The sequence below is a fragment of the Stomoxys calcitrans genome, chromosome 2, assembly GCF_963082655.1.
Source record: "Stomoxys calcitrans chromosome 2, idStoCalc2.1, whole genome shotgun sequence".
NCBI lineage: Eukaryota > Metazoa > Arthropoda > Insecta > Diptera > Muscidae > Stomoxys > Stomoxys calcitrans.
Window position 1 is genome coordinate 117,066,593 of NC_081553.1, and position 12,030 is coordinate 117,078,622.

At 40.3% G+C, this 12,030-nt stretch overlaps 2 protein-coding genes across 2 annotated transcripts; one reads left to right on the forward strand and one right to left on the reverse strand.

Annotated features, from left to right (window-relative positions):
* Window positions 1–5,229: 5,229 nt before the first annotated feature.
* On the forward strand, window positions 5,230–6,520 carry LOC106081980 (uncharacterized). The gene is made up of 2 exons (XM_013244265.2): window positions 5,230–5,388; window positions 5,677–6,520. The coding sequence occupies exons 1-2, from the start codon at window positions 5,291–5,293 to the stop codon at window positions 6,518–6,520; spliced, it is 942 nt and encodes a 313-aa protein (XP_013099719.2). The 5' UTR covers window positions 5,230–5,290.
* A 3,031-nt stretch (window positions 6,521–9,551) lies between these two features.
* LOC106081985 (mitochondrial transcription rescue factor 1) lies at window positions 9,552–10,693 on the reverse strand. Its single transcript, XM_013244274.2, has 3 exons — window positions 10,174–10,693; window positions 10,036–10,108; window positions 9,552–9,973 (listed from the first exon to the last, which is right to left on the reverse strand). The coding sequence occupies exons 1-3, from the start codon at window positions 10,503–10,505 to the stop codon at window positions 9,770–9,772; spliced, it is 609 nt and encodes a 202-aa protein (XP_013099728.2). The 5' UTR covers window positions 10,506–10,693; the 3' UTR covers window positions 9,552–9,769.
* Between the last annotated feature and the right edge of the window lie 1,337 nt (window positions 10,694–12,030).

Here is a 12,030-nt window from a genome sequence, read left to right on the forward strand (position 1 = left end):
CAAATCTATACCACTGGATGCAAACAAATTCAACAACCTTACTTATACAACATCAAACATGGCCTTGCAACATAATATCGACAATGACAACATGACAAAACAGTCGGAGGAACTTCCTGCAATCAAGAGCAATATGTATGAAACTGTCTGTAACAATATGACTACTTCTTCAAATGAACCAAAATCAAATAGAGAATTTTACTCCGGCGAAATATCTATAGCAGATACATCTACCACACCTCCGTCACTATACTCCAGAACCAAGTCCAACAACATATCTTCTTCACCATTAACTGGCAAAGTATCCTATCTAATGGAAGACGACAACACAGAAGCAATACAGATAGATTTTAAAGCACTTCTAGATTCGGATGAATATATTAAACCTATAACATATGAGACTTTCAAGGCAGATAACTTGGATAAATCAGAAGAACTTCCAATTTCGGAAGAAGCTAAACCACTGACCACATCAAGGAGAACATATACCATATCAGATGGAAATATTGAGGAGATTCCATCTCCGGAACTATTTGTCCTCTGGAAAGATCATATGCTCTAGTAAGTTCTGGAACTCATTTGTGAAGAAGAAATTCTACTTAAATTTCGGCTAAAATTTGGGAATCTACAAAAAAACATGCCTGTCTCAAAATCGTTGTGCTTTGCGATTCAGAAATCAAGTTTGCAACCAATAAAATCAAGGCTAATATTCAGGCGTTTATCAATAGATGTCTACTAAATTCCTTTAAAATATGACGGGCTCGTGTTGACTCTAGGGCATTGAAGACCACAGGAGTGGAGGTTTCGATGCCGGAGACGGAGAATTTACCCGGCATAGGCGTCTGATCGAAATTGCCGACCAGGAAAAAATCATTATACAATTCAAGAGAAGGAAATAACAGTGTCTTAGGCAGATTCTTCAGAAGCCATGTAATGGAACTCGCCCTCGAATGGAATCCATATCGTTCAAGGAAAAGCGGCGAAGAGTTCTAAACGACACTGGAATGTCTTTTGAAGAACTTCAACACATTCCAGGGAACAGAAACACCTGGAGATTATATCTACATTTTTTATTTGTTGAATATATATACACGGAAGTGGGCGTAAGAAGAAATAGGTTTAAAATCTATTCGAAGTAATTGTTGTTTCTGAAACGGGACATCGTACTACCTAGAAGATTCAAGTAAATTACTCAAAAAGAACTTTTGCATTAAGCTTCATATATCTTGATCCACATGAATGGAAAATAGTCATAACACGAATACACACAAAGTTTTACATTATCCAACAAATAATTTATATTACTATAAAAATTAAATAAGTTAATATTTATTTTAATATGTTTTGACTATAAGCTTTGTATTTATAAATAACCAAATAAAATTCTTATATAAAAAAATATATGTATAAGCACGTATAATATATATATAAGCACGTTTCGTGTTTTGTTTCACTGTCAAACATCTTCAGTTCGATCCAGCTGAGTAAAATTTTTTATACCCACTACCGAAGGATGGGGGTATATTCATTTCGTCATTCCGTTTGCAACACATCGATACACATATCCATTTCCGAACCTATAAAGTATATGTATTCTTGATCAGCGTAAAAAACTAAGACGATGTCCGTCCGTCTGTCTGTTGAAATCACGCTGTAGTCTTTAAAAAATAGAGATATTTAGCTAAAATTTTGCACAGATTTTTTTTTTGTCCCATAAGCAGGTTAAGTTCGAAGATGGGCTATATCGGCCTATATCTTGATATAGCCCCCATATAGACCGATCCACCGATTTAGGGTCTTAGGCCAATAAAAGCCACATTTTTCATCCGATTTAGGCCAATAAAAGCCACATTTATCATCGATTTAGCTAAAATTTTGGACAGTGAGTTGTAATAGGCCCTTCAACACCCTTCTTTAATTTGGCTCAGATCGGCCCAGATTTAAATATAGCTGCCATATAGACCGATCTCTCGATTTTATGTTTTGGGTCCACAAAAAAGCGCATTTATTGTCCGAAGTCGCCGACAGTGAGTTCCGTTAGGGCCTTCGACATGCTTCTTTAATTTGGCCCAGATTGGTCCTGATTTGAATATAGCTGCCATATAGACTGATCTCTCGATTAAAGGTTTTGGGCCCACAAAAGCCACATTTATTATCCAATTTTGCTGAAATTTGGGACAGTATGTTATGTTAGGCCCTTCGACATCCTTCTTTAATTTAACCCAGATCGGTCCAGATTTGAATATAGCTGCCATATAGACCGATCTCTCGATTTAAGGTTTTGGGCACATAAAAGGCCATTTATTGTCCGATGTTGCCGAAATTTGGGACAGTGAGTTAAGTTAAGACCCTCGATATACTTCTGCAATATGACACAGATCGGTCCAGATTATAGCTGCCATATAGATCGATATCTCGATTTAAGGTTTTGGATCCATAAAAGGCGTATTTATTGTCCGATGTCGCTGAAATTTGGGACAGTGAGTTGTGTTAGAGCCTTCGACATGCTTCTTTAATTTGGCCCAGATCGGTCCAGATTTGAATATAGCTGCCATAAAGAACGATCTTTCGATTTAAGGTTTTGAGCCCATAAGAGGCTCATTTATTGTCCGATGTTGCCGAAATTTGGGACAGTGAGTTAATTTAAGCCCCTCGATATACTTCTGCAATATGGCACAGATCAGTCCAGATTTTGATATAGCTGCCATATAGACCGATCTCTCGATTTAAGGTTTTGGGTCCATAAAAGGCGTATTTATTGTTCGATGTCGCCGAAATTTGGGACAGTGAGTAGTGTTACAGCCTTGGCCCAGATCTCTCTCTCTCTCTCTCTCTCGATTTAAGGTTTTGGGCCGATAAAAGGCGCATTTTTTGTCCGATGTCGCCGAAATTTGGGACAGTGGGTTGTGTTAGGCTCCAGAAAAAGTCAGAGTTTGGCGCGGTTGGGCTGGTGACATCATTGGACCGTACTTCTTCAAAGATGATGTGAATCGTGACGTAACTTTGAATGGTGAGCGCTACCGTGAGATGATATCCAAATTTTTTTGCCAAAAATGCAAGAGCTTGATATGAATGACATTTGGTTTCGATCTCCTGATTTGACATCTTGAGCCCCTGGATGCCGTAATTTTCATCCGAATTCGCTGAAATTCTGCAATGTGTTCTGCAATGACTTCCAACAACTGTGCCAAGTACGGTCCACATTGGTCTATAACCTGATATAGCTCCCATACAAACCGATCTCACTATTTGACTTCTTGAGTCCCTGGAAGCCGCAATTTTTGTCCGATTTGGCTGAAACAATTGTACAACCAAAATCAGTCTATAACTTGATATAGCTCTCATTTAAGCTGGTATATCGATCAACCCTGTTCGGTTGGAACATATTTGGCGGAGTTTTTGAGAGTCATAGCGAAAGTTTTTGTGCATAACTTCAGTCAAAGCGGATAATAATTTGCACACTCTGGAGGCTCAAGATGTTAAATCGGGAGATGGGTTTATGTGGGAGCTATATCAGGTTATAGACCGATTTGAACCATACTTGTGGTAGTTGTTGAGACTCTTAACAGAAGTTTTCAACAATTTCGACCTCTGGAGGCTCAAAAAATTAAATCGATGGATGGGTTTATATGGGAGCTATATCTAGTTATAGACCGATTTGGACCATACTCCAATTTTTTCTATATTACACTTATATATACCTCTGTGCAAAATTTAGGAGGTCTATGACTCGTGGGTCAAAAGAGAGCTTGGTGACGAAGTGTCCATTCATAATCCTACGCCTTATCCCCGTCATCGCGGGTCATTGGAACAGCTGATGCTTCACCGTCGACCACGCATGAACCTCTTTGGAGCTGTGATGCTATCGTTAGGACGACGAAAATTCTGTGGGGAATCTGAATCGTGAAAAGAAGGTAATTAGTATAGATTTCGATGTCAATACAGGGCAGATAGGATTACGGGCCCACTTATACAGAATAGGTGCGGCAAGTGATAGCTTTTGAAGGGCATGTGGGGAAGATGGTGTTGTTGTTACTATCGTAGCCACATTTTCATGTAGAGGTGCCGATCCTCGTTAAGCTCCTGTAGGTGAGCAAGTTCGTTTCAGTCCAAAGGACCGATCGCTGCTGTAACAGGGTGACCATTGATTATTTAAAGGCGCCAATAATTCGACTTGCCATATCGAGCATTATAGGCATTCAGTATTTGTGCTAGAGCCGGTGCCGTCCGCCCTTTCATTGATACTCTTCTCTCGATACCGCTGATTGTACGCGACTGTCGTTGAAGCTACTCCGTATGGAGCATTCCACTATCCGCAACCTGTGGACGCGCTCGCAGCTAAACTTCTCGTGACATTAATGAACACCGCACAGGTCGAATCTCAATGTTCCAGCCTATGTGGTACTTACTGCTATTCCGACCCGGGGGGAAGATGATGAGGCCATGGAGCATTTTCTTTGTCATTACCAGACTTAGACCACAAATAAGAAGCGTGGAATGGAGAAAAATTAGGGGTTATCCGGAATTCCCGACTTGGATTTTTTCGAGATTACCTTTTTTTTGTATATATAGCGTAGAACAAAACGATTACTATTTAGATGTATGTCTTTATTGGCACGGGGCGGTTTGAAACCCGCATCCTCTTTTCAACCTAACCAAACATACAAACCATCTGTAGATGTTGCCTCGCCTATTTCCCCTCGGCTAGTATTGATTCCGACGAACTTTTATTATAGTAGTAGCCACAAGTTCGTTGTTGTTGTACTCACATTAGCATGTAGAGGTGGCGATCCTCCTCAAGTTCTTATATGTGAGCAAGCTCGTTCCGGAACATGATGACCATTGGTTATTAAAAGGCGACACTATCTTGCCTTGTCGTATCGAGGCAAGAGTTTAAGTCAAGTATTTAAAAAGGAGTCTGTTCCACCCGGCCTCTCATTAAAACTCTCCACTTGATACCGCCGATTGTCCGTGACTGCAATTGTAGCTACTTCACATAAAGCATTCCACTATGCACCCTGTAGCTCCTAGCTAAGGTGAGGTGTCTTCGTAAAAAAAGACACCTCACAGATTGGAGCTCAAAGTTTTAAACTATGTGACGCTAATAATTATCTCGTCCCGTCCCTTGTCATATAGTCAACGACGTCAACATCAAACGCTATTGCCCACCATATGTTACGAAACTAGTAACCATGGTATGACTTATACTGAACATACGCTTGCTAGCAAAAATAAACATTAATTCGCGCTATCCCACGTGAAGGCAAAGCCAAACAAATCTGTTGCCAAAATGAGTTTAGCAAAAATTAAAGCCAAAGAAAACAAGGGTAAACAGAAATCTTTGCCAAAGCTCAAGACTATTTTAGCTAATCCCATAAGGAGAAAAAGGTGAGTAGCTATTCCATTTGAATATCCTCCATTTCAAGAATTTTTTTTTTTTTGGACTTTAATCGAAATGGCAGAGTACGACTCTATATGCCAGGTTGTACTTCCGAAGTTGGTGTCCCCACCAACTGTAAATTAAAACACGTGTATTAAAAATACAGAATTAAAACCAATGTACAGTTATAACTGTACTGTGTATAACGATGACTAAGCATCGAATCCCGAAGCGTCCGCTTCAGACGAATTCTAAATGCAAAGTGCCATTTCAAGAATGCAAAATTTTTCTTTCAGTCCCACATTGGACGATGTTGAGCTGGAGTGTTTACAAAATATACTTAAGGACGCCATATGCAGCAGTGGTATTGAAGCAAAGAAATACGCCACAGCCAAACACATTAATTTGGGTTTAGAAAGTTGCCTGCGTGTGATAAACAATCAACAAAGCTCCTGCGTTTTTATATCATTGAGCATAAAGCCTAACCACATAGTGTCGTTGATTTCTCGCAATGCCGAAGTGAAAGATAGTACACAACCCATATATGCCCAACCTCGTTTGGAGGAATTTACAGAGAAGTTGTTTGGTATACGTGCTTTGTGTATGGTGCTGCCTAAAGATTTGAAAGCAATCAGTGAGGATTTATGGAATTGGGTTGTGGAAAAAAAGAAACCCGAAAACACCACAGGTAATATCAGGGAAATAAAAAAAGTAAAAAAGATCAAAAATAAATTAAAATCTACGGAGAAAGATGTAAAAACATCTTCACTAAACACTGAGGCAACACAAGAAATTGTCGAAAAGCCAGAAAATAAATCTTGGAGAGGCGATTATATATCATTTAGTGAAGACACGGCAGCCAAGAGAGCATTTGATAAAAAGCAGGACAATGAAATCCTGGACAGTTTTTCCCGTCTATTAGATGGTGTACCTAAAGTGGAGAGTAAACCTGCTGAAGATATACAACCCATGGAGATTGATAATGCTGCTGTAAAAGTGTCAACGGATAATTCAGAATCAGATTCTGATGACTTTCTCGACGTATACAAACCCTTAACAGTACATAGAATTAAACCTAATCCCAATAAGAAACCCAAAAAGAAAAGAAACAAGAAAAAGAATAAAAACATAAAAAAGTAAACGATAATACCTTTATTTGTATGTTGATGAATCGTTTCTCTAAACATCCTCATTATATTTATCCATTTTTTTAATATTGATTTTAACATTTACAATTTTTTTTAAATTTTTTGTTTATTTACCTTTGAATACGATGAAAGATTTCATTTAGCTAAAATTAAGAGCACAAAGAATGATGAAAATAGTTATATTAGGAATAGAATTAACGTTGGTTATTGTTGTTGTAGCCACATTTTCATGTGGAGGTGGCGATCCTCGTCTAGCTCCGTAGATGAGCAAACTCGTTCCGGTCCAAAGGACCGTCCGCCGTGGGAACAGGGTGGCCATTGGTTATGACAAGGCGCCAATTACTCGCCTTGTCATATCGATCAAGGTGTTTCTCCAAAAGCCGGTGCCGCCCGGTCTCTCACTAAGACTCTCCGCTCGATACCGCTGATGTCCGCTATCCGCAACCTGTGAGCGGTAGCTCGCAGCTAAGCTTCTCGTGACAGCAATGAACACCACACAGATTGTACCTTAAGGTTCCAGCCTGTGTGATGCTCTCAATTATCCCTCGCCGGGAATTACTCCATCGGGTCAATCCTATGAAGGACTCTATCGGTTCAATCCGGTACGTATAACCGGCTGCCATGGGTTTGGTTGGTTGAATGGTAGTAATATAATCTCTCCTTTAGACACTGACTTCTCTGTGGTCGAACCTCTTACGTGTGGACATCATTGTTTATACGATATTCACTTATAATTTTAGTTTCACATGCAAGCTTGGGTTCTGAGAATTGCTCCTGTTTTGATAAGAGGCTTTTGTACGGATCGCGTCTCTAAACATCAAGGGGACCCCCTGTTCGGGTGATCTTCCTGAGAGCAATTACTGGAGAGAGTTAAAAAGTTCGTCCATAGGACCGATTGCCGGGGGAACGTGATGGCTATTTAAAGGCGTCAATAACTCGCCTTATCTTATCGAGCATTTTATGCAAATTTGGCCATGAACATTCCATTAAGAAACGGGCAAACTCGAAAAATCAAATTGAGCATTATAAGCCCTCAGTGTTTAAGAAAGCGCGGGTTTTCCGCCTTCTCACTGAGACTCCACTCAATACCGCTGATTGTCCGCAGGAGTAGCTGCAGTTAGTCCGTATGGATAATTCCACTATTCGCAATCTGTTGTTGTTGTTGTAGCAGTATATTGTGTACTTTCTTTCGTCCGCTGGTTTTGCTGAATATCTAGATCCAGGAACTCTACGACTAAGGTGGGGTGCGTCGAAAGGGATCTGGGTCCGAGTCGTTTGTCCACGGGAGAACTGAAGAGACAGATCGTCACAATTCGAAGAGCGCCATTCTGACAGATCTGAATATTATAATTTGACGGTTAAACAACTGGCGCATCTCATCGGGTCAGTCACAGTTACTTCGTCAAAGGTGACTGAGGTCCTGTGATCCCTTTTTTCGGGGTCCGAGGGTGACGTAACAGTAGACTACAACTTGCCTAAGACTACATCGGCAAGGGTTGCCGCCTCATTGTACCACACACTGCTACAATAACAACAACAACAACTTGTCTAAACCGGTAACTAAGTTACATTGCTTCAAGTGTACCAGCCATATATTCCGCTTTCCATATTCTGCTTGCTGATTCTGGAGTTAGTGGGGTCCATGCAACAAATTCTATCACGGTCGTCTGCGAGTACCGCTGCTTGCGTCGAGGAATTGAGCCGCACTTGGGTTATTCGACCGACTCGGAATTTCCTCTCGGCAACTATCACTTTTGAGGAAGGTGTCAAATCACTGCAGCGGCCTTCTTCTGTTTGATGAACGGCCGGTGCTCAGAGGTTATGAAGTTGGGTGGTCGGTGGACGATCTGGGGGTCTGATCGCAAATATTACGTCTTGCCAGAATATGTCACTCAGGAGATCAGGGGTTGCAACAGAAATGTCTTGCAAACTGCTGCACCTCCTCGTTATTTTAGTTAGAGCATCCTTATTCACCGTGCAAAACGTGAAGCCTTCAATCTGCTCAGCCAAAGCTATGACGTCTTGTCGTTATCTATGGGTGAATGCAGTGAAACGTGATGCACACTAAAGTCTCCTAGAACTAGAACGATTAGGGCCAGACAGCCACTAATGTCAGGCCTGTAAAGTTGGTCATTAACTGGGACACAACTGCCAATCAGCGTTATAGCTGTATCTCGGCAGTATCGGGCGTGGCTGCTATCTCCATACTAAGTAGAGGTTACTAGCGCTAGGTACGCAATGGTGTATCACGAAGAAAAACCCCACCTCCACTCCGTATGTTGGTCAGCTTTGTCTACTAGATCGCTGCAACCAATATATTCTTCCGACTAATAAAATCTACTATTTGGTCGATCTTACCTAAGAAACCATTGCAATTCAATTTTAAGAAAGAAACGGTCCAGGGTTATTTTCAATCCTGGCTCGGATCAGAAGAATGCGGAGAAGGCACTTCGGGAAATAACTCTCCCATGACGAAAAAAAGATGAGTACGTGCATGAGGCGGCAGCCTCTGGCCGGTGAAGAGCTCTAGCAGGCCAATCCGGTACACGAAATCAGCTGTCATGTGATTGTAATGGCAACCTGTGGAGGTACCCGGTAGTTCTCAGCTGATCTTCTCTTGATAACGATAAACAAAACACTGATCGGAGCTCAAAGTTCTAGTCTGTGTGATAATTATCCCGTACCGGCATGGTAAATAATGTCTCTTTCTCTTTACCCCAAACGGTGCTGGCCAGATATTTGAGGATTTTGTTTCTGTTTCTTAACACATATAGGAGAGCAAGGTCTTTCCGGTCCATAGGACGTATCGGCAACAAGATAGCAACTGGTTATTGAAAGGCGCCATGAAGGTGGATGTCTGCAAAAAATTCGCAGTCGATCGTCTGGTGTAGCTGATGTTTTGTACTACGTAAACAAGCATGAGGCCACCTTAGCGCAGAGGTTACCATGTCCGCCTATGACGCTGAACGCCTGGGTTCGAATCTTGGCGAGACCATCAGAAAAAGTTTGCAAATAAGCATGAGTATTTTTTAAGTTTTATCGAGTCTTTCATTTGTGTGCTTTTATCAATGCTTATAAATATATTCATTACACAAGACAGTTATTTTGAAAATGGTTTCGCTTAACACTGCTTTCCCAAAAAAATTAACATAGAAGAGGAAAGAAACATAATATCGGCCTCATATTGATAGTTAAAACTAATTAGGCAGTTGTTGAGGTAACAAAACTGGTTTGAAGCAAATCAATGTTCCACAGAGCCTGATGATTTATATGCATTTGCTCCCGGATAATTTTCTATTAACAAACTCTTGTATCGCCTTAATTGTACACTAAAGCCTTCTTCACGAGGATCTGCCGCAAGAATGATAACGCGGGATATTACCAGGTGAGAAGGATTTTGTTGACTAAAGCCGCGAATGACGTCAATCTCATCGCCATCATGGAGCTGAAAAGAGTTTTTTTAAGCACATAATTAATATGAACAACCAAAAGCGAAATAAGACTAACCTGAACACTTTTCTTTTGCAGTTTCTTGCCATTGACTCGTATGCGACTTTCATAGAATATATTCTCTACTTTGCTGCAAACAACATGCACATGTGCATACATTACTAATTCTTCCAGTTGTAAGCAATATGTACTTACTTTCTAGCTATACCCAGACCAGCCTTTAAAATTAAATCTGCCCGCAATGAATTTACCTTGGTCTTTACAACCTTTGAGTCTCTCTCATCCTTGAACTCGGTTACCTCTTCATCATCGCTATCAGATTCCACATCCTTTTTATTGTATTTTTGCAGAGAAGCCGTTAGACCGACACTCCTGGTGCTATTCACAAGTGAAGATAGTAGTGCGGGAGACCTTAATTCATCGTTTCTATAGGTATAGCTTGCCCCAGGAAGCTGGCTATGGCTCTGAGTTATCGTAACTGCCCTAAATAATAATTGTAGTTGTCTAATATGGGAAATTTTTAGCATATTTTTTCTTTTTTTTTTTTTTTGGACTTTAATCGAAATGGCAGAGTACGACTCTATATGCCAGGTTGTACTTCCGAAGTTGGTGTCCCCACCAACTGTAAATTAAAACACGTGTATTAAAAATACAGAATTAAAACCAATGTACAGTTATAACTGTACTGTGTATAAACGATGACTAAGCATCGAATCCCGAAGCGTCCGCTTCAGACGAATTCTAAATGCAAAGTGATATTTTTTCTTATTTTATAATTTCGTTGTGTAAACACCCGGGCAAAAACAACTAAAACTGACATCAGCTGTTCGTGGTGACAACTTAGCGTTTTCGATGAATTCTTCCATTTGACAGGTTGCATATCAAAAATCAGCCGATTAATGATGACCACTTGGCGTTTTTCATGCGACTAGCCAAAATTCGAATAACAGCTAAATTCTTTAATGTCAGACTTAAGGTTGAGTTAAAGGCTCTATTACACGGCATGCAAGGCGGATTTAAAAAGGTGGTCCCTTGCGAGCAGCTGTTAACAGCCGGCCAGGTTTGACAGTATTAAGATGTTAGATTTTTGTTGGCATTCTCTTTGTTGTTGTCTTCTTTCTTGCATATTCTCTGCTCATCTACGCACATGTATATACACACGCACACAAATTTGTTTGTGCGTGTTGGTAAAATTTTCGATCAGCTTGATGACAAGATGGCGGATTGCACCACATGACTTGTAGTTTTTGTATAAATGAGACCACTTTTAATTGTTTCGCCATGTAGTTGCACGGCATGTAGTTGTCTTATGACCTGTCAAATTTAGCACATGTTGAGTTGTATATGTCGTGTGATACATACGAAACTTTTCACTTTTCAAAATAGCACATGTAATTGTTTTCGATTAGAGTGTGCTCTATTCCTTCTGACAAAAACATAAAGAAATCAGTTGTTTTTGTTGTCAGCCGAGTGAAAGCGAGCTTAAATTAGATTATTTTCACAAATTTATGATTTAACCAGCTTTCTCAGAATTTTACGCATAAAAAACATTTTTTCCTTAAATTTTTAGGCTATGTCATACGAAAATAACATACAGGTGCGACAGCAAAAGTGATAAATCCTATGTAAATTGACAATTTTGACAAACATTTTCAATTTCATGTGCATACAAAAAGTGACATGTCATAAGACATCTACATGTCGTGTAATAGCGCGGGGCAAACCAAAGGTAGCAGAAGCAGGAGGAGTCTCTCTTGCGCGGATCCAATCGTATTCCTGATGGGACCGTGCATTAGAGACGGCAGCGGATGCGCTATAAAAATGGCTAACGGTTGTGCTCGCAGATCTTCAGAAGGTTTACCATAAAAAAACTCAGTCTAGAGGGTCGCTGCAGCCCCAGCACTAGGTTCCGATGCGGTGGCCCCATTCCCCTTCATCGAAAAACACGATTACAGAAAAATCAACAAGAAATACAGAAACTGACAACTCTTGGTTCCTTATTTTGATACGTTGGTATAGCCAATCTCGATCAAAATACCATGGGTTTGTTGG

What these genes read in the sequence shown, in the direction of transcription:
- LOC106081980 (XM_013244265.2), top strand. Translation starts at nt 5,291, where the DNA reads ATGAGTTTAGCAAAAATTAAAGCCAAAGAAAACAAGGGTAAACAGAAA. An exon ending in AATCCCATAAGGAGAAAAAG is followed by an intron (nt 5,389 to 5,676) that starts GTGAGTAGCTAT and finishes TTTTTCTTTCAG; the next exon opens with TCCCACATTGGACGATGTTG.
- LOC106081985 (XM_013244274.2), bottom strand. Translation starts at nt 10,505, where the DNA reads ATGCTAAAAATTTCCCATATTAGACAACTACAATTATTATTTAGGGCA. An exon ending in GGTCTGGGTATAGCTAGAAA is followed by an intron (nt 10,109 to 10,173) that starts GTAAGTACATAT and finishes TGTTGTTTGCAG; the next exon opens with CAAAGTAGAGAATATATTCT. An exon ending in TGCAAAAGAAAAGTGTTCAG is followed by an intron (nt 9,974 to 10,035) that starts GTTAGTCTTATT and finishes AACTCTTTTCAG; the next exon opens with CTCCATGATGGCGATGAGAT.